This window comes from Macaca fascicularis, chromosome 15 (genome assembly GCF_037993035.2).
Source record: "Macaca fascicularis isolate 582-1 chromosome 15, T2T-MFA8v1.1".
Classification (NCBI taxonomy): domain Eukaryota; kingdom Metazoa; phylum Chordata; class Mammalia; order Primates; family Cercopithecidae; genus Macaca; species Macaca fascicularis.
In genome coordinates, this window is record NC_088389.1 from 17,174,880 (window position 1) to 17,194,381 (window position 19,502).

Below are 19,502 nucleotides of genomic sequence, written 5' to 3' on the forward strand. Positions count from 1 at the left end.
AGGTGGTTGAGTTTGGTCTAAAACAAGCAGTGTCTCTGGTAATGAACTGTTGTTAGGAAATACCCGGCGCTTGCAGCCTTTGAAAGAGCACCACTGCTGCTTCTAGAGGGCAGGGTTGTCGGGGTAGGAGAGGGCAAAGTGAAGGGAAGCGAAGACCCAACGAACACTAAAGTGCGTGGAGGTGACAGAGCAGTGGAGATACCCACCGCCAAGCGTGCCAGCCGCGGATCACACAGAGAAGCCCAGCTCCGCTCCGGGCGCTAGACCACCTTTGGTATCTTACCTATCTTTTCTGAATCAGTTGGCTCACTGGTAAAATGAGGACACCTAAGCTATCAGCCAGGGTCCTGGCAGGAGACAGACGGTACACTCAGATGGAGTGACCAAGGAGAGTTTCACAAAAGGACTATTTACAAAGGGTGTGGGCAGGGTTAAGAGACTCCATTGAGGACAGTGACGTACCCGAGGCCTGGCAAAAGCAGGGAGTGAGGACTGAGACTGGCTTGAGGGGACGAGGAGAGGGTGTGGCTACTAAACCCCACAAGCTGCCTGACAGGACTTGTGGGCCTTGGCAGAGGAGCCCAGCCACCGCCAACCCACAGCTGGCGGGAGGGAGTCGGGAATGAATTCCCTGACTTCCCTGTCCTCTCATCTGCCAGGCTCCATCCAGAGTGTCTCTGGATCCTGACCAGAAGCCAGGACAGGTCCCCAGTGGCCAACCTCCTGGAGAGAAGCGCACAGCAGGAAGGGGACCCAAAGGGACCCACAGAGAGCCTCTAGCACACCTCAAGTACCCGATGGGGCCAGTGGGGGTCTAAAATATTACTATAAATGCCTGCCTGGCAGTCACTCACTGCCCATTGGATCAGATTATTTGGCGTTTACTTACCAAAAGGCCACCATATAACTGTATTCTCAGGTGGCAAAACCCAGAGTCAAATAAGATGTGGTCATCTACTCATAGTGAAAAACAAAACTTTTACAAAGTTGACAGATAACATTTATTAAAACATGTCATACAAAAGGGCATGATCTCTTCTATAAGAAGAAAATATTAAACATTAACATTCAATTAAGTAAAACCATGCTGTACACTGAAGACAGCAATATATAAAGACAAAACTATTCAACTTTTGCAACATAGGCATAACATTTCACAAAATATCAATAAGATATGCACCTAATGATAATCTGTTTATCATCAAATGGTTTTGTGGCCTAAGAGTCACCTGACTTGCATAAATAAAGTACTTTTCTGGACGAAACATTGGGAACCTCATAAAAGGAAAGAAGGCAGCAGCAACTAACATGACACAGGCTTCAAGCAAAAATTAAAAAAAAAAAAAAAAAAGTCACATTTGCAAAATGTGTTCCAGCATCTTCCCATAGGGTACTATCAGTAGAGATTTGAAATAAGAAACTTGTACCTTTAAATATGTAAGTAGCAAAGAAAAAACTCCAGACAAACCCTGGTTTCACTGAACAAAGTTAGTCACCCACTAAAGCAACCTAAATCACAAAATTGGCGGCACGGGAGGGATTGGGGATAACGTGATGCTGGTTTCCAGCATCCCCAAGTTATCAGAGAACTTCCAAAAGCAAAAACCTGGCCTCGCTGTGATGGCACCCTCTCCACGCCCACCCAGGAGGCCGCAGCACATCCTCTTCCCCAGGGAAAGCATGGCTTTGCAGCTTCTGCTCTGTCTCAACTTCACTTCCACAGCAGCTCGGGGGTGTGTGAGCCTCTCAAGGAGGGAGCCCCAGAGGCTAAGCAGCTTTCCCCAGTGGTTAGAAGCCAGCCTTAGGGTCAGGTTAGTTCAGCAAATGCCCACTAGAATGGAGGGGATCCTTTTGGGCAAGCTTTTAAAGTCGTGGCCAAAAGGGACCAGAGGAAGAGGAGACCTAGAAATCAGAATCAACAGGCTGGGGCCCTGGAGCGCCTGCAGGCAAGTTACACAGCCCTGCAGGGTAAGTTACCGCAGTCCTTCCTTAGTTAACGGTGACAGGCACTTCACCATGTGGATTACTATCATGTGTGTATCTAAAGGTAAAAGCATGGTATAAGTATGTTTTTTTTTGTTGTTGTTGTTGTTTTGAGACGGAGTCTCACTCTGTTGCCAGGCTGGAGTGCGGTGGTGCAATCTTGGCTCACTGAAACCTCCGCCTCCCGAGTTCAAGTGATTCTCCTGCCTCAGCCTCCCGAGTAGCTGGGATTACAGGTGCGTGCCACCACGCCCGGCTAATTTTTGTGTTTTTAGTAGAGATGGGCTTTCACCATGTTGGTCAGGCTGGTAATGAACCCCTGATCCACCCACCTCGGCCTCCCAAAGTGCTGGGATTATAGGCGTGAGCCACCGCGCCTGGCCCCAAGTATGAATATTAAATACCACTGGTGGTGCCTTGAAGCCCTTTCCCACGGGGATTGAAGAAAAACCACAGTTAAGACTCAAAGTAGGGGACAAATAGCTTGGTTGTAGGCCACTGACGTGATCCCTGAAAGATTATTTGAACAATGTTACCCATAACTACCCAAACTCATTAGGAAGGATAAAGATTTTCTAAAGCTATACTGAGGTGAAGAGAAGAGACTATTCCTCCAACCCAAGGTAAAAACCAGAGTTTACAAAAATTCACTTTTAATATTCAAATGAAAGCAATCCTCTTCTCCTGCCTCTCTGAACATGGCCAGCATTTCAGACACCCTACCACCTCACAGGCTCTGGCTGCCTGATAAAAAAATCCCAATTTTTACCAAAACCTCAAATACCACAACAAACTTAAAAGAACAGATGTGAGCAACTTATTTAAGTTCTACGTTTAGTAGCTGATGGACGCATAAGGCTTTCAAGAAGACACTCTTCTCTTCACAACATATTAAAAAGTCCTAGCACAACCGACTGCTTCCAAAACTACCACCCAAGCGTGCCACCACTCTCGGCTGAACAGAACTCTTCCTCATGACGAGGGCACTACGCTGACTTCAGCAGAACTGAAGGACCACAACTCTCCCGGGAGAGCTGTATTTTCACTTCTCAGACTCTTCTCCCACAGTGTCCTAATGATCATGTGAGTAGTACAATGAGAAACAGCACACCAAACCTTCCAAACAGGCAGGAAACGCTCTGCTAACACCATGGGAGAGGGTGATCAGTTGTTGGCAGAACAGAATGGCATCACCACTTTAGTACTGAAACTGGTAATAATAGAACAATTTCTCCTCAAATATAATGGCTAGGATCATACCTAAACCCCACTGGCCTCTACCATGAGAAAAAGGAGACATTAGGCTTGATTGTACAGTCCCCTCTGTATACATGTGTCAGGTACACAGAGAAAAGACTGCTAACCAGTAACGTTTCAATACTAAGAGAAGCTATTAATGTGGTAAACAACCAAGAGGTAATATCTAGTTTCTAGGTTTAAAAAAAAAAACTATATATATATATATTTATAATAAAGTTTTAAATACAAAGTGCTTTTTATATATCGAGAATGATACAGTGTTGTGAATAAATCCCTGTTTGTAATCTTGCTTACAAGAGTTAACTGGTAAATAAGTATTTTCCTTCCTCTTTCCAGACAAATGTTTAATGAGTAAACACCTTGGTGTTAGGAGCTTGAGAATCAGAGGCCATTGCCAGCAATGTCTATTACATTACAGCAAAGCCAAACTTTTCAAATAAAATGTCACCCCAAATCCAAGAAAAGTTATTTTTATTTTAAGGAAAAACGTTTTTATTTAGAAGTAAATAACCGAGTACGTTTATGGAAAAGATGACATAGTAGTAGCACCCTGTCCTACCCTGGTGATAACCTCAGGTACATTACACAGCTTAAAAGCATGTGTAATATACCTTTCTTTTTAACCTAAACCATCTAGCTGATGGGCAGAAAAGGTCTCAGAATAGCTGCTGGTTTTTTTGTCGTGTTTTTTTTTTTCTGGTCGGCATAGCTTTGTGGACTTGTAAGTTTAAGCAGCTTTATCTATAATTTGGGAGCATGATTCTGTAGACTACTTTGCTAAACTTAGGACTCCTTTTAAAAGCACATTCTGGCGCTCATAAAGAACTGGCAGTATTAGCTCAGTGTACCCCCTAAAGAGTATCTCCCCCACCTTGAAAGAGTGTATTTTCAAGATTCTCCTTGGGCACGTTTTTTCCCCTTAAGTATAATCACTCATAGAATCCGGCCTATCTGCCCTCTCACTCTGGTTGGTGGAGTGTCACCTTAGCACTCTATGAACTGCCGAAGTTCACAGGGAACTCTCAGCCACAACTTGGGGCTCCTTCCCACTAAGTGTGGTCATGGACCACCCTCTTTGTAAAGCACCATAATCTAAGACAGAGCAGGGGCTGCAGCGGCCCGTGGTACCATGGTCAGTCACAGCAGCTTGGTGTCTACCAGCCACAGAGCAGACCCCACTGCATGGAGGCTACAATTAACCAAACAGGATTTGGGAAAGCAAACCAATGAGAAATACCTATCTCTGGCACCCTAGAGAATTACAATCAGATACAAATGTCCAAACTCAAATGTTAGAACTAAAATACAAAACACTGCCTTATCAAGAGTCTGAAACACCTTGTGACAGTAGTGGCATCTTACAGAAACTGACAAGGGCACTATGTCAGCCTTGTACCGTAAGTTATCTGTTTCATATTTAGAACGTCATTCTCTTAGCATCTCCATAGTTTTAGTGAAAATATCCTTTAGAAAGAATAAAACCAGACAACAGAGCTCTGTTAACCAATTTCTCATCCTAGGAATCACATTAGTTGTAGCTTTTACATAAGTAGCACTTCCTTCAGGGAAATAGCTATCAAAACAAATCCACATTACCTAAGTATCTATAGCAAGAGCAAAATAAAATTTCAGCATGACCTTGTAGTAATGAGTGATCCAAAGCTGCTGCCACCCGAAACGGAACTGGTGGGTGGAGTCCAGTTCCAAGTGCAGGTGTATCTGTCCACCTGTTTCAATCACAACCGGTCAGAAGGTTTCCCTTGCCAGCTGGGCGGTGGGTTAACTCACCCCATTACCCATTCCAGGCCAGGACTGGAACACACAAATTTGAGGAATTAGATTTTTTTAATTGGCCTACTTAGAGCTGGTCTTTCAGAAATATCTTCCTTTTTTTTTTTTAAGCTTCTCTCATAATAGCAAGTAGCACGCATCATCTGTGCCCAGATTTGCATTAATTACCATAGTTTATTTTTGTGCATGCCACTCAAGGGCCAGATCCTATTTTTAGTTAGCCTCAGTTGTATTCTGCTCAGCCTTTGCAGCTTCATAGGACTTGGTACAAGAAGTCACATGCCGGTGGAAACTGTCCCTCCACATAAACCTCTTTGCACAGATATTACACTCATACGGCTTTATGCCCGTGTGAATTTTCATGTGGCCCACGAGGTGGTGCTTCATTTTGAATTTCTTACCGCAGACGCCACAGCCGTAAGGCCGCAGACCGAGGTGCATGCTCATGTGCCGATCTCTCTGACTCTTGTGAGTGAAACTCTTCCCACACTGACAAGGATACAGCTTGTCGGTGGCTGAGAATCCTAAGTGGGAAGCTTCTTCTTTAATCCCTGTTACCATTTCAATATTCTCACTGTAGCCTGCTGCGAGGGCAGCCTCCTGTCTGTGCCCAATGAGGTTCCCGTCCGACCTCTCTCCGGAAAACTCTTCCATGGAAGAGCCATAGAAATCCACCTGCTCATCATAATTGCTTTCATCAGCCTGTTCATCAAACTCGGCTTCCACTTTCTTCTCCCCGATGTGGAAGTCCTCCTCCACTCCCGAAGGCTGGACGGTGTGCTCGGTCTGCACGGTGTTGATGGACTCTGTGACCTGATGCTCGTCGTAGGCCGCGTGCACGTCCATGCCCTCGCAAGCCTGTTCTAAGCGCTCGGGCTTCACGTGGATCCAGCGTTTGTGAGCCATGATGCTGGGCTTGCTGTACATGGGCCGGGTGTAGTGGAACTCGGCGCTGTCGCTGGCGCCCTCCTCCCCATCCTGGCTCGCCATTTCCGTGCTCAGGCGGTCATGCTCTGTGGACGAGTTGCTGGGCAGGTATTCGTGCTCGGTGAGCTGGGATGACAGCTCGTCTTTGGTGCTCTCCTCTTCATTTTCACCATCCCTCAGTTCTTGGGCTTTGGGAAAATCAGTATGACCCCCCGAGCCCAGCTCAAAGCTCTCTACCAGGCCATTGTAACTACTGCTGCTTGGTGACTGGTGGTCACTGCCATGATTTAGCTTCTGACAAAGGACTGTAGGGTTTCCCTCTAAAACTTCAGTGCATTTGTCTACCACATGCCACATCTGGAGGAAGCTTGCCGCTGTCAAGTAACTAACAATTTCTGGAGCGGGCATTACTAGACGTCCTGTATAGCTGGACAGGAGAATGTTCTCAAACACTCTTGGGTTCATCACATCAGGCAAAACAATTCTCCTGCTGTTTTTCAGGAGTACCTGGTCACAAAAGTAGGGTGAACTGGCAGCGAGAACGGCTTTGTGTGCCCGGAAAATGTGGCCTTGGACAACAATGGAGACGTCACATAATTGTCCTTGCTGGCGCTGCTGGTTCAGTTTCTGTAGGATGGTGCTGGAAAAATCAGGAAATTCTACCCGAAAAGAGTTTGCTCCAGGCTCCATTTCATCACAAATCTTGTTCGGTGCTACAAGAAAAAGAAAAATTAGTACTAATTCCAGCCCAAAGATAAATGTATTTTATCCCCTTCTCCATCCTTAAGACAAGTTCCAAAGTTCCACAAGGTCCTCTAGCCTATGGGCCCCCCGGGATTCAATCCCTAGGGTAAAGCTTGCAGGTGCAAGTTTGCCAAAGGCAGGACTCACCACCGCTCCTTGTGGAACTCCTGATTTTGGCTCTGTGTCTGTGGGTAAGAGGACGGAATCCAGTGACAGGATTTGTAAGCTATACAAATCTCCCAAGTAAAACCAAGTACTGTAAATATTTACAGTTAAAACAAACGATACCCATTCAAATTATACATATATATATATATATATATTTTAATGAAATGGGGTCTTGCTTTGTTGCCCAGGCCGGAGTGCAGTGGCACAATCATAGCTCACTGCAGCCTTGAACTCTTGGGTAATCAAGCAATCTCCTGCCTCAGCCTCCTGAGCAGCTGGGACTATACGTACATGCCACCATGCCCAGCTAGTTTTTTTTTTTTTTTGAGACGGAGTTTCGCTCTTGTTGCCCAGGCCGGAGTGCAATGGCGTGATCTCGGCTCATTGCCACCTCCACCTTCCGTTTTTGAGCAATTCTCCTGTCTCAGCCTCCCGAGTAGCTGGGATTACAGGCGCCCACCACTACACCTGGTTAAATTTTTTTTTTTTTTTGCATTTTTAGTAGAGATGGGGTCTCACTATGTTGGCCAGGCTGGTCTCAAACTCCTGACCTCATGATCCGCCCACCTTGGCCTCCCAAAGTGCTGGGATTACAGGTGTGAGCCACCGCGCCTGGCTGCCCAGCTAGTTTTTTAAAAAAATTAATTAATTTTTTTTTTTTTTGTAGAGACAGGTGTCTCACTTTGTTGCCCAGGTTCGTCTTGAACTTCTGGCTTCAAGTGATCCACCTGCCTCAGCCTCCTAAAGTGTTGGGATTACAGGCATGAGCCACTGCTCCTGGCAGAATTTTTTTTAAAGAGATGAGGTCTCACTCTTTTACCCAGGCTGGAGTGTAGTGGCACCATCATAGCTACTGCAGTCTCGAACTCCTGGGCTCAAGTGATCCTTTCACCTCAGCCTCCTGTGTAGCTGGGACTATGGGTATACACCACTGTGCCCATCTCAAAATGACAGAACTTTTAAGCCTCAGATTTAACTGCTATTTGACAGGTTGTGGTGAGGGTGGGAGAACAGAATAGAGGGAACAAGGAAAAGCATATGCAAAGGCTCTGAGGCAGGAATGCATTTGGCAATTGCAAGGAACTGAAAGGAGACCATTAGACTAGAGTACATTAAGGGAGTGAGGGGCCCGGGGGCTGGAGCAGTGAGGACAGGACAATTGCACCTTTGGTCTTTCACCACTAAAGGGGCACAGTCACTCAGGCCCTGAGCTTTCTCCAGCTGCTGCCAGCATTTTAGCTAAGGGCTTCTGAGGATATGAAACTGAATGAAACTGCAAGGTGAGCTATTTTCTTATCTGGTGATCTCCAAACTGTCTAAAGAGTTATAGACCAAACACGATAGTTAAGTAGTCCCTGCTACCGAACAGAGTCCATCAGAAGACAAAGTTATAACAAAGAATAAGGCATTGCCTGTGTTGCTACGGTAAATATATTCTGTGGGGTAAGTCAAACATTAGAAATAATTCCTAACAATGGCACACAAGATGAGCTGTGCTAGAGATCCTGCCCATACTCTGTAATTCCCCAAAATTCTGTAATTAAAGCAAAAAAACCACCCAAACGATTTATCACTGCTATATGTCACCTTGCTCTGATACTATATCCAAAGATTGCTAAATTATCAAGTTTTCTTTTTTTTTTTTTGAGACAGGGTCTCACTCTTGTCACTCACGCTGGAGTACAGTGGCGTGATCACAGCTCACTGCAGTCTCAAACTCCTGGGCTCAGGTGATCCTCCCATCTCAGCCTCCTGAGTAGCTGGGACTTCAGGCGTGCACCACCATACCTGGCAAATTTTTGTATTTTTTGCAGAGACAGGGTTTCGCCACGTTGCCCAGGCTGGTCTCAAATTCCTGAACTCAAGCGATCTGCCCACTTGGCCTTCCAAAGTGCTGGAATGACAGGCGTGAGCCACAGTGCCCAGCCCCAAGTTTTCTAAGTATAAACAGAGCCAGACAACCCAGACAAAGACTGAAAGCCATCTTCGAGGGATAGGGAGAGATGACGAGAAGAAATGAAGGTTTCTTGAGTAATTATGATTTGCTAGGGACTGTATACCTTTTTTCACTTAATCTTTATAATTTACTCTGCAAATGTAGGGCTTGATTGTGTGAAGTTCAGCTATTTTAAGAAATTTTCCCAAGGTTAAAAGCTAGTTTTTATTACGTTGAGCTGTGAATCCAGGTCTGGATGACTCTGAAGTCTCTGTGACTTTTCCTATCACATCACTCTGCCTCCTCTAAGATGCCAAAAATGCCAGATTAGGCACTAATAATTTTAAAAGACAGCATTTTTAGAGTGAAGTATTACAGTTTTATACATCTTAAAACATTTCGTAGTAATTTAAAACAAAAATACATCGTGAAATAAATGATTTAGGTATTCGTAATTTCAAAAAGAAAAGTTGACTATATAAATGAGTAGACTAAAAGTATGTAAATTCTGGAAACTACATCTGGGTGAACAGATTCTCTGCTAGATCTCACCACTGTAGAATTTTGTTTTTAGCTATTTGAAAAAGGGGGTGTGGGATAACACATGCACATGTAAAAAAAAATTTATAGAAAGGTGTAAAAAAAATCTCTCCATCATTTATTCCTAGTCTCCCCCAAAGGAAATCACCATTAAACTCCTGTTTATATTTCTAGAAACTTCTCTGTGCATATATCAGAATAAATCATATACATCCTTTAAAAATCCCTACTCAACTGGGTTCATTACCTACATTTTATTCTACACTTAGCTTTTGTCACTTAATATATCTTGGAGATCTTCCCACATTAGTACAAGAAGAGCTAACTCATTCTGTTTAATGGCCACATAGCTTTCTATTATATGGATGTATCGTAATTTAAGCAGTTCTCCTCTTACAGAATTTCAGTTGGCAGGGGTTTTAAAATCACAAGCAATGCTATAATAGGTATTTCTGCATAACTATCTTGCATACCTTTGGAAATATCCATAGCTTAATTTCTACCAGTGGAACTGCTGGTTTAAAAGGCTGTGCATTTGACATAGCCTTGAACTCTTGGGTCATCAAGCAATCCTTCTGCCTCAGCCTCTCCAGTAGCTGGGACTATAGGCATGCTACCACGCCTGGCTAATGTTTTTAAAAAATTTTCTGATACATATTACCAAACTACTTGCCAGAAAGGCTGCACCAAGTCACACCCTCACCAATAATCAACACTCTTACCAAGACTGGATATCATTTAACAAGAAAAATAAAGCCTGCCTATCTTCTAAGTGACATGATTCATTCCTGCATTTCCTTAATTACGAATGAGGCTGGCACTCTGTACTTAGTTTACTGGTCATTTGTTGTTTTCTCTTATAAAATCAGTCACATCCTTGATGCAAATAAATTGGGCAATTAATCTTATTGATCTGTAGGGCTTTTTGTAAATTCAGGAAGTTAACTTTATCCTATGTTGTGATTTTTTTTCAGTTAGCTGATTTTACAGATTTTTTTGCCAAGATGAAATTTACATAAAATAACTACTCTTTGCTTTTACTCTTTGCTCCAGGGTTTGTGTCAGACATAGGAGGGCATTTACACCTCCAAATTTATTATTATTATTATTATTTCGAGATGGAGTCTTGCTCTGTCGCCCGGGCTGGAGTGCAGTGGCCGATTCTCAGCTCACTGCAAGCTCCGCCTCCCGGGTTTACACCATTCTCCTGCCACTGCGCCCCGCCCAAATTTATTATTTATTATTATTTTTTAGAGATGGGGTCTCACTGTGTTGCCCAGGCTGGTCTGAAACTCCTGGGCTCAAGCAATCCTCCTGCCTCAGCCTCCCAAAGTGCTGGGATTACTGGCCCAAAATTATTTTTGAAAATAAAAATGAAGGCTGGGTGCGGTGGCTCACACCTGTAACCCTAGCAGTTTGGGAGGCTGAGGCAGGCGGATCACGAGGTCAGGAGATTGAGACCATCCTGGCTAATACGGTGAAGTCCCGTCTCTACTAAAACTACAAAAAAATAGCCGGGCGTGGTGGCAGGCACCTGTAGTCCCAGCTACTCGGGAGGCTGAGGCAGGAGAATGGCGTGAACTTGGGAGGCAGAGCTTGCAGTGAGCCGAGATGGTGCCACTGCACTCCAGCCTGGGCGACTGAGCGAGACTCCGTCTCAAAAAATAAATAAATAAATAAATAAACAAATAATAAAACCTTTAATACATGGGAGTTTATTTTGGCATGAAGAATAAGGTTGGGACCTAGCCCCTTTTTCTCCAAAATGGCTAGCCTATTTTTCTAACACTATTTGTCAAATAACCTATGCTTTCTTCATAAAGTGCAGGTATCTGTTGTGGAATTTTTGTTTGTTTGTTTGTTTTGAGATGGAGTTTCACTCTTGTTGCCTAGGCTGGAGTGCAATGGTGCGATCTCAGCTCACCACAACCTCCGCCTCCCAGGTTCAAGCGATTCTTCTGCCTCAGCCTCCCAAGTAGCTGGGATTACAGGCATGTGCCACCATGCCCGACTGATTTTGTATTTTTTTGTTTAGTAGAGACAGGGTTTCACCATGTTGGTTAGGCTGATCTCCAACTCCCGACCTCAGGTGATCCACCCGCCTCAGCCTCCCAAAGTGCTGGGATTACAGGCGTGAGCCAGCTCTCCTGGCCTCTGTTGTGGAATTCTAAATGACTGAGAATAAGACATTTAAAATCCGTTCTAAAAAAATAAATGCCACAAGGGAGGTTATGGAAAATGGTGGAGTCAGAAGCTCCATGGGTCGGTCCCTCCACCAATACAATCAGGAAGCTGAAAAAATGATCAAAATCACGATTTCAGGACTCTGGAAGCAGATTAGACACTCACAGCAATCAAGAGAGTGCTGGATGAAGGCAGGCTGCTGAAGCTCAGGAGAGACCAGTGTGCATAAATCCCCATTCCGCAGCCCTGCCACACGCAGCCTGCAGGAAGGTGGCCTGTGTTCCCACAGCAGCTGGCTCATACAAGGAGTGGGGGGTGGAGGAAGGACCTTGTCCTCCAAAAATGTGCGGTTGTGCATTTTGTCCAGTCTGGCAAACTTGCTCAGCTTTGTTTTGGCCCCCTCAGGCTGCAGTGGTTTCCCTGGTGGCACCTATCACAAGATTTAAGACACCTACACCTACATCTGTACACTCACATACACAGATCCAGACAGTTAAGAAAATCTTCCAGGTCACAGGCTGGCTGCATGGATAAGAGAAAAAAAAACTCAAGCAACTACATACAACAAGGAATAGAGACTTCACAAAATAGGGAAAGTCATTGTACAAACAGAAACTGTAACCTCACCAAGTCACAAAAGCAATCCCTGAGGCGGCGTAGAATCTGATTTCCAGAGTTACCACAATATCATACTCCAAAATGTCCAATTCTCAACAAGAAAGTAAAAACATACACACAAAAAGGAATATACAGTGCACTCACAGGAAAAAGAATCAGAAACACTGTCACTGAGGAAACACCAACACTAGAATCACACGTCGCAGAGGTTAAATCCACTGTTCTAAATATGCTCAAAGAACAAAAGAAAATGATGAATAAGGAAAATCAGGATAACAATGTCAATAAGGAGACAGAAACCATAAAAAGGGGCCAGGAGGCCAGGCACGGTGGCTCACGCCTATAATCTCAGAACTCTGGGAGGCCGAGGCGGGCGGATCACGAGGTCAGGAGATGGAGACCATCCTGGCTAACACGGTGAAACCCCGTCTCTACTAAAAAAATATAAAAAATTAGCCGGGCATGGTGGTGGGAAACTGTAGTCCCAGCTACTCGGGAGGCTAAGGCAGGAGAATGGCTTGAACCCTGGAGGTGGAACTTGCAGTGAGCTGAGAACATGCCACTGCACTCCAGCCTAGGTGACAAAGCGTTACTCCATCTCAAAAAAAAAAGCGGGGGGCGCCAGGAGTAGTGGTGGCTCACGCCTGTAATCCCAGCACTTTGGAAGGTCAAGGTGGGCAGATCACTTGGGGTCAGAAGTTCGAGACCAGCCTGGCCAACATGGTGAAACTCCATCTCTACTAAAAATGTAAAAATTGGCCGGGCGTGGGCCGGATGTGGTGGCTCACGCCTGCAATCCCAGCACTTTGGGAGGCCGAGATGGGCAGATCACCTGAGGTCAGGAGTTCCAGACTAGCCTTCAACAAATACAAAAATAAGCTGGGCGTGGTGGCGGGTGCCTGTAATCCCAGCTATTCAGGAGGCTGAGGCAAGAGAACTGCTTGAACCCGGGAGGTGGAGGTTGCAATAAGCCAAGATTGTTCCATTGCACTCCAGCCTGGGTGACAAGAGCAAACCTTCGTCTCAAAAAAAAAAAAAAAAAACCATGGCTGGGCATTGTGGTATAAGCCTGTAGTCCCAGCTACTCAGGAGGCTGAGGCATGAGTATCGCTTGAACCTGGGAGGTGGAGGTTACAGTGAGCCAAGATCACGCCACTGCACTTCAGCCTGAGCGACAGAGTGATGCTCTGTCTCAAAAAAAAAAAAAAAAAGAAAAAAAGAAAAGAAATTATAAAAAGGAACCAAATGGAAAAAGCTGGAGCTGAAAGGTACAACAATGCATTATGGGCTGGACTGCATTTCCCCGCTGCCCGTCAGTTCACACACTGAAGCTGTAATGCCCTGCACCTCAGAATCTGGCTATATTTACAAGTAGAGCCTTTAGGAGGTGATTAACCTAAATGAGGCCATTTAGATGCACCCTAACACAGTATGATGGGTGTCCCAATAAGGTGAGATTTGGACACACAGAGACACTAGGGATGCACAAAGAAAACACTCTGTATGGGCCCAGTGAGAAGGAGTCATCCGCAAGCTGAGGAAGAAGGCCAGAGAAGAACCCAAACCTGCTAACATCTTGATTGCAGACTGCCCACTTCCAGAACTGTGAGAAAATACATTTCCATTGCTTAAGCCACCCAGCCTGTAGTATTTTGTTACAGTAGTCGTGGCAAACTAATACAAGCTGAAATTACATGTTCATAAGAGGGGGTTCAATGGCATGCTTGAGCAGGCAGAAGGAAAAAAAAAATTAACAAACTCAAAGATAAGGTAAATAAAATTCAGTTGAAGAGTAGAAAGAAAGAAGAATGAAGCAAAATGAGCTGGGCACAGTCACTCATGCCTGTAATCCCAGCACTCTGGGAGGCTGAGGTGGGAGGATCGCTTGAGTCCAGCAGTTCGAGACCAGCCTGGGCAACATAGTGAGAACCTGTCTCGACCAAAAATACAACAGCCAGGCATGGTGGCATGCATCTGTAGTCCCAGCTACACAAGAGGCTGAGGTGGGAGGATCGCTTGAGGACAGGAGGTTGAGGCTGCAGTGAGCCATGTTCATGTCACTATACTCCAGCCTACATGACACAGTGAGACTCTGTCTCAACAACAACCACCACCACCACAACAAAAGAAAAATGAACAGAACCTGAGGTGCCTGTGGGACACCATCATACATATCATGAGAGTTTCAGAAGTAGAGGCACAGAAAACGGCTGAAAAACAATGGGAAAAAATACATAATGGTCAAACACGTCTAAAAACTGATAAAAGATTTGAATCTACACATCCAAGAAGCTCAACAAACTCTAGGCAGGATAAAATACATTACAGTCAAATTGTAGAAACAGCCAAAGCCAAAGAGAATCTTGAAAGCTGCAAGAGAGAAGCTCCTAGTCAAGTAAAAGAGATCCTCACTAAAATTAACAGCTAATTTTTCATCAGAAACCATAAGCAGAAACCATATGGAGGCCATAGGCAGTAGGACAATCTATTTAAAGCGCTTAAAAAAAAAAAATCTGTCAATTAAGATCTGGCAAAAGTATCTTTTCAAGAATGAAGGAGAAACTAAGACATTCCCAGAGAAACAAAAGCTAAGGATGTTCGCTACCTGTAGACTTGCTCTACAAGAAATGCTAAAGCGGTCCTTCAGGCTGAGATAAAAGAACGGCTAAACAGAAATTCAAAGCCACATAAAAAAGCTAAGATTGCTGGTAAAGGTTAACTACTCAGGTAAATATGTAAGTCACCACTGGTTGGGCTCAGTAGCTCATGCCTATAATCCCACCACTTTCGAAGGCCAAGGCAGGTGGATCATTTGAGTCAGAAGTTATGATCAACCTGGTCAACACGGTGAAATCCCATTTCTACTAAAAAAAAAAAAAGCAAAAATTAGCCAGGTGTGGTGGCATGCACCTGTAATACCAGTTACTCGGGAGGCTGAAGCAGTAGAATCACTCCAACCCAGGAGGTGGAGGTTGCAGTGAGTGGAGATCGCACCACTGCACTCCAGCCTGGGCAACAGAGTGAGAATCTGTCTCAGAAAAAAAAAAAAAGCCATCATTGCTGTACTTTCGGTTTATAATTCTTTTGTTTCTATATTATTTAAAAGGCTAACGAATGCATAAAACAATAATTATAAATCTATGTTAATATACGTATTATACAATGTATAAAAATGTAATCAGTGACAATGACAACATGAAGGTGAAGGGACAGGAGATATACTGTGCTGTGACTGTACTAAACCTAAGTTGGTATTATTCAAGGTAAGTTGTTAAAAGTTTAAAATGTTAATTGCAAACCCCAAAGTAACTACTAAGAAAATAATGAAAAACATACACAAAAAGAAGAGAATCAAAATGGTTTACTGCCAAACAAACCCAAAACCTCTAAATAATAAAAAATATGATGAGGGCAATAATGGAAGAATTGAGGAATAAAAAACGTGTAAGACATACAGAAAACAAATATCTAAATTGTAAAGTGAATCTTTCCTTGTCAGTAACTGGATTAAAAAACGACTCATCTACGTGCAGTCTACAAGAGACTCACTTTAGCTGCCCAGGTGAGCACGAGACTCACTTTGGATATAATGACACAAAGAGGTTGAAAGTAAAAGGATGAAAGAAAATATTCCATGTAATCGCAACAAAAAAATGGTCTGAGATGGCTATATTATTAGAAATGATCGATTTTAAGTCAAAAAAGGTTACAAGAGACAATTATATGTTGAGTAAAAAGGTTCAATTCTATCAAGAAAATATAACAATTATAAACATATACACACCTAACAATATAACTCTAAAATACACGAAGTAAAAGTGGATAAAACTGAAGGAAGAAATAGACAGTTCTATAACAATAGGTGGAGACTCCAATACCCCACTTTCAAGAATACACAGAAAAAAGCAGACGGAAGATCTATAAGGAAACAGAAGACTTGAACAACATTATAAACCAGTTAAGCCTACTATAAAGACATATACAGGCATACCTCAGAGATATTGTTGGTTCAGTTCAAGAACACCGCAATAAAGCAAACAGCATAATAAAGTGAGACACACAAATTTTGGTATCCCAGTGCATATAAAACTTACGCTTACACCTTGCTGTAGTCTGTTAAGTGTGCAATAGCATTATGTCTAAAAAAAACAATGTACTCACCTTAATTTAAAAATACTTTATTGGCTGGGCGTGGTGGCTCACACCTGTAATCCCAGCACTTTGGGAGGCCAAGGCGGGCGGATCACGAGGTCAGGAGATGGAGACCATCCTGGCTAACACGGTGATACCTCGTCTCTACTAAAAGATACAAAAAAAATTAGCCAGGTGTGGTGGCAGGCGCCTGTAGTCCCAGCTACTTGGGAGGCTGAGGCAGGAGAATGGCGTGAACCCTGGAGGCAGAGGTTGCAGTGAGCCAAGATCGCACCACTGCACTCCAGCCTGGGCGACAGAGCCAGACTCTGTCTCAAAAAAAAAAAAAAAAAAGAAATTTATTGCTAAAAAATGCTAACAATCATCTGAGCCTTCAGCCAGTTGCAATCCTTTTGCTGGTGGAGAGTCTTACCTTGAGTGGATGGCTGCTGACTGATCAGGGTGGTGACTGCTGAAGGGTAGGGTGGTTGTAGTAATTTCTTTCTTTTTTGTTTCCCAAGATAGGGTCTCGCTCTGTTGCCCAGGATGAAATGCAGTGGTGTGATCATGGCTCACTGCAGCCCTGACCTCCTAGGCTCAAGCAACTCTCCTGCCTCTGCCCCCCAAGGAGCTGGACTACAGGCGTGTGTCACCATGTTCAGCTAATTTATGTATTTTTTGTAGACAGGGTCTCACCATGTTGCCCAGGATGGTCTTGAGCTACTGGGCTCAAGCAATCCGCCTGCCTCAGCCTGCCAAAGTGCTGGAACTATAAGCATGAGCCACCATGCCTGGCCTGCCAATTTCTTAAAATAAGACAACAGTGAAGTTTGCCACATCAATTGACTGTTTCTCAAAAGATTTCTCTGTAGCATGCAATGCTGTTTGATGACATTTTGCCCACAGAACTTCTTTCACAAAATTTGAGTCAATCTTTTTAAATCCTGCTGATGCTTTATCAATAAAGTTTATATTCCAAATCGGGATGTCCAATTTTTTTGGCTTCTCTGAGTCACAGTGGAAGAACTGGACCGCACATAAAACACACTAACACTAACCATAGCAGATGAGCTTTAAAAAAAAAAAAAAAAAAAAAAAAAAAAAAAACTCGGCCAGGCATGGTGGCTCATGCCTGTAATCCCAGCATTTTGGGAGGCCAAAGTGGGTGGAGCACCTGAGGTCAGGGGTTCGAGACCAGCCTGGTCAACATGGTGAAACCCCATCTCTACTAAAAATACAAAAATTAGCTGGGTGTGGTGGTGGACGATTGTAATCGCTTGGGAGGCTGAGATAGGAGAATTGCTTGAACCCGGGAGACGGAGGTTGCAGTGAGCCAAGATCGTGCCATTGCACTCCAGCCTGGGCGACAAGAGAGAAACTCCGTCTCAAAAAAAAAAAAAACAAAAACAAAAACAAAAAAACTCATGTTTTAGGAAAGGTTACAAATTTGCGTTGGGTCACATTCAAAGCCGTCCTGGGCCACAGGTTGGAAAAGCTTACTCTAAATCCTTTGTTGTCAATAATGTTCACACCATCTTCACCAGAAGTAGAGTGTATTTCAATAAATCACTTTCTTTGCTCATCCCTAAGGAGCAACTTCTCATCCACTCAAGTTTTATCATGCCTTTGCAATAATTCAGTCCCACCTTCAGGCTCCACTTCTAATTCTATTTCTCTTGCTATTTCTACTATACCTCCAATTAATTCCTCCACTCAAGTCTTGAGCCCCTCAAAGTCATCCACGAGGGCTGGAATCAACTTCTGTTAATGTTGATATTTTGATTTCCTCCCACCAATCACGAATGTTCTTAATGGCATCTAGAAGAGTGACTCCTTTCCAAAACATTTTCTTTTTTTTGTTTGTTTCTCTTTCTTTCTCTCTTTCTCTTTCTTTCAACAGAGTCTTGCTCTGTCGCCCAGGCTGGAGTGCAGTGGCACAATCCCAGCTCACTGCAACCTCTGCCTCCCGCCTTCAAGCGATTCTCCTGCCTCAGTCTCCTGAGTAGCTGGGATTACAGGCATGTGACACCATGCCATTACACTAATTTTTGTATTTTTTTAGTAGAGACAGGGTTTCACCATGTTGGCTAGGCTGGTCTCAAATTCCTGACCTCAAGTGATTCACCCGCCTTGGCCTCCCAAAGTGCTGGGAGTTACAGGTGTGAGCTACCGCGCTGCCTCCAAAACATTTTCAATTTACTTTGCCCAGAGATCCATCAGAGCGTCAGAGGAATCACTATGGTGTGACTGTGGCTCACTGCAGCCTTGACTCTCTGGTTCAGGTGATCCTCCTACCTCTGCCTCCTGGGTAGGTGGGAATACAAGTGCATGACACCATGCTTTGCTAATTTTTTGCATTTTCTGTATTGACAGGGTTTTGCATGCTGCTCAGGTTGGTCTTGGACCCCGAGGCTTAAGCAATCTGCCTGCCTTGGCCTCCCAAAGTGCTAGGATTACAGGTGTAAGCTGCTGCACCTGGCTCAAAATGTATTTCTTAAATAATAAGATTTGAAAATTGAAATTACTCCTTGGTCCAGGGGCTACAGAATGGATGTTGTATTAGCAGGCATGAAAACAATACTAATGTCCTTGTACATCTTCATCAGAGCTCTTGGGTGACCAAGCGCTTCTCAATGAGCAGTAATGTTTTACAAAGAATATTTTTCTGAGCAGTAGGTCTCAACAGTGGGCTTAAAATATTCAGTAAAGCATTCTGTAAACAGGCTGTCTTCAAGCTTTCACTGTGCCATCTAGAGAGCACAAGCAGAGTATACTTAGCATAATTCTTAAGGGCCCTAGGACTTTGGGAATGGTACCTGAGCAGTGGCCTCAACGTAAAGTTACCAGCTGCATTAACCCCTAACAAGAGAATTATAGCCTGTCTTTTGAAGCCAGGTGTTGTCTTCTCCTCTCTAGCTCTGGAAGTTATAGATGGCATCTCCTTCCAATAGAAGGCTTTTTCATCTACATTGAAAAATCTGTTGCTTAGTGCAGCCATCTTTACCAATTATCTTAGCTAGATTTTCTAGATAGCTTGCTATAGTTTCTACATCAGCACTTGCTGCTTCACCTTGCACTTTTACTTTATGGAGACACTTCTTTCCTTAAATCTCATAAACCAACCTCTGCTAGCTTCAAACTTTTCTTCTGCAGTTTCCTCACCTCTCTCACAGCCTTCAGAGAAATGAAGAGAATTAGGGTCTTGTTCTGAAGGCTGTGG

The 19,502-nt window shown here is 43.9% G+C and overlaps 1 protein-coding gene across 5 annotated transcripts in view; it reads right to left on the minus strand.

Annotated features, from left to right (window-relative positions):
- Positions 1 to 977: 977 nt before the first annotated feature.
- Positions 978 to 19,502, minus strand: part of ZBTB43 (zinc finger and BTB domain containing 43) — a 33,170-nt gene continuing 14,645 nt past the window's right edge. For 2 of the 5 annotated variants that reach the window (XM_065530054.2, XM_005582197.5), the window contains 2 exons: positions 16,313 to 16,450; positions 3,700 to 6,674 (listed from right to left, as the gene is read on the minus strand). In XM_065530054.2, the coding sequence (XP_065386126.1) occupies positions 5,248 to 6,651 (1,404 nt within the window). In that variant the 5' untranslated portion in view covers positions 6,652 to 6,674; positions 16,313 to 16,450 and the 3' untranslated portion in view covers positions 3,700 to 5,247. Of the gene's footprint in view, positions 6,675 to 16,312; positions 16,451 to 19,502 lie in introns of all 5 variants that reach the window. The other 3 variants (XM_005582198.4, XM_005582196.4, XM_065530053.2) reach the window with 2 other exon arrangements.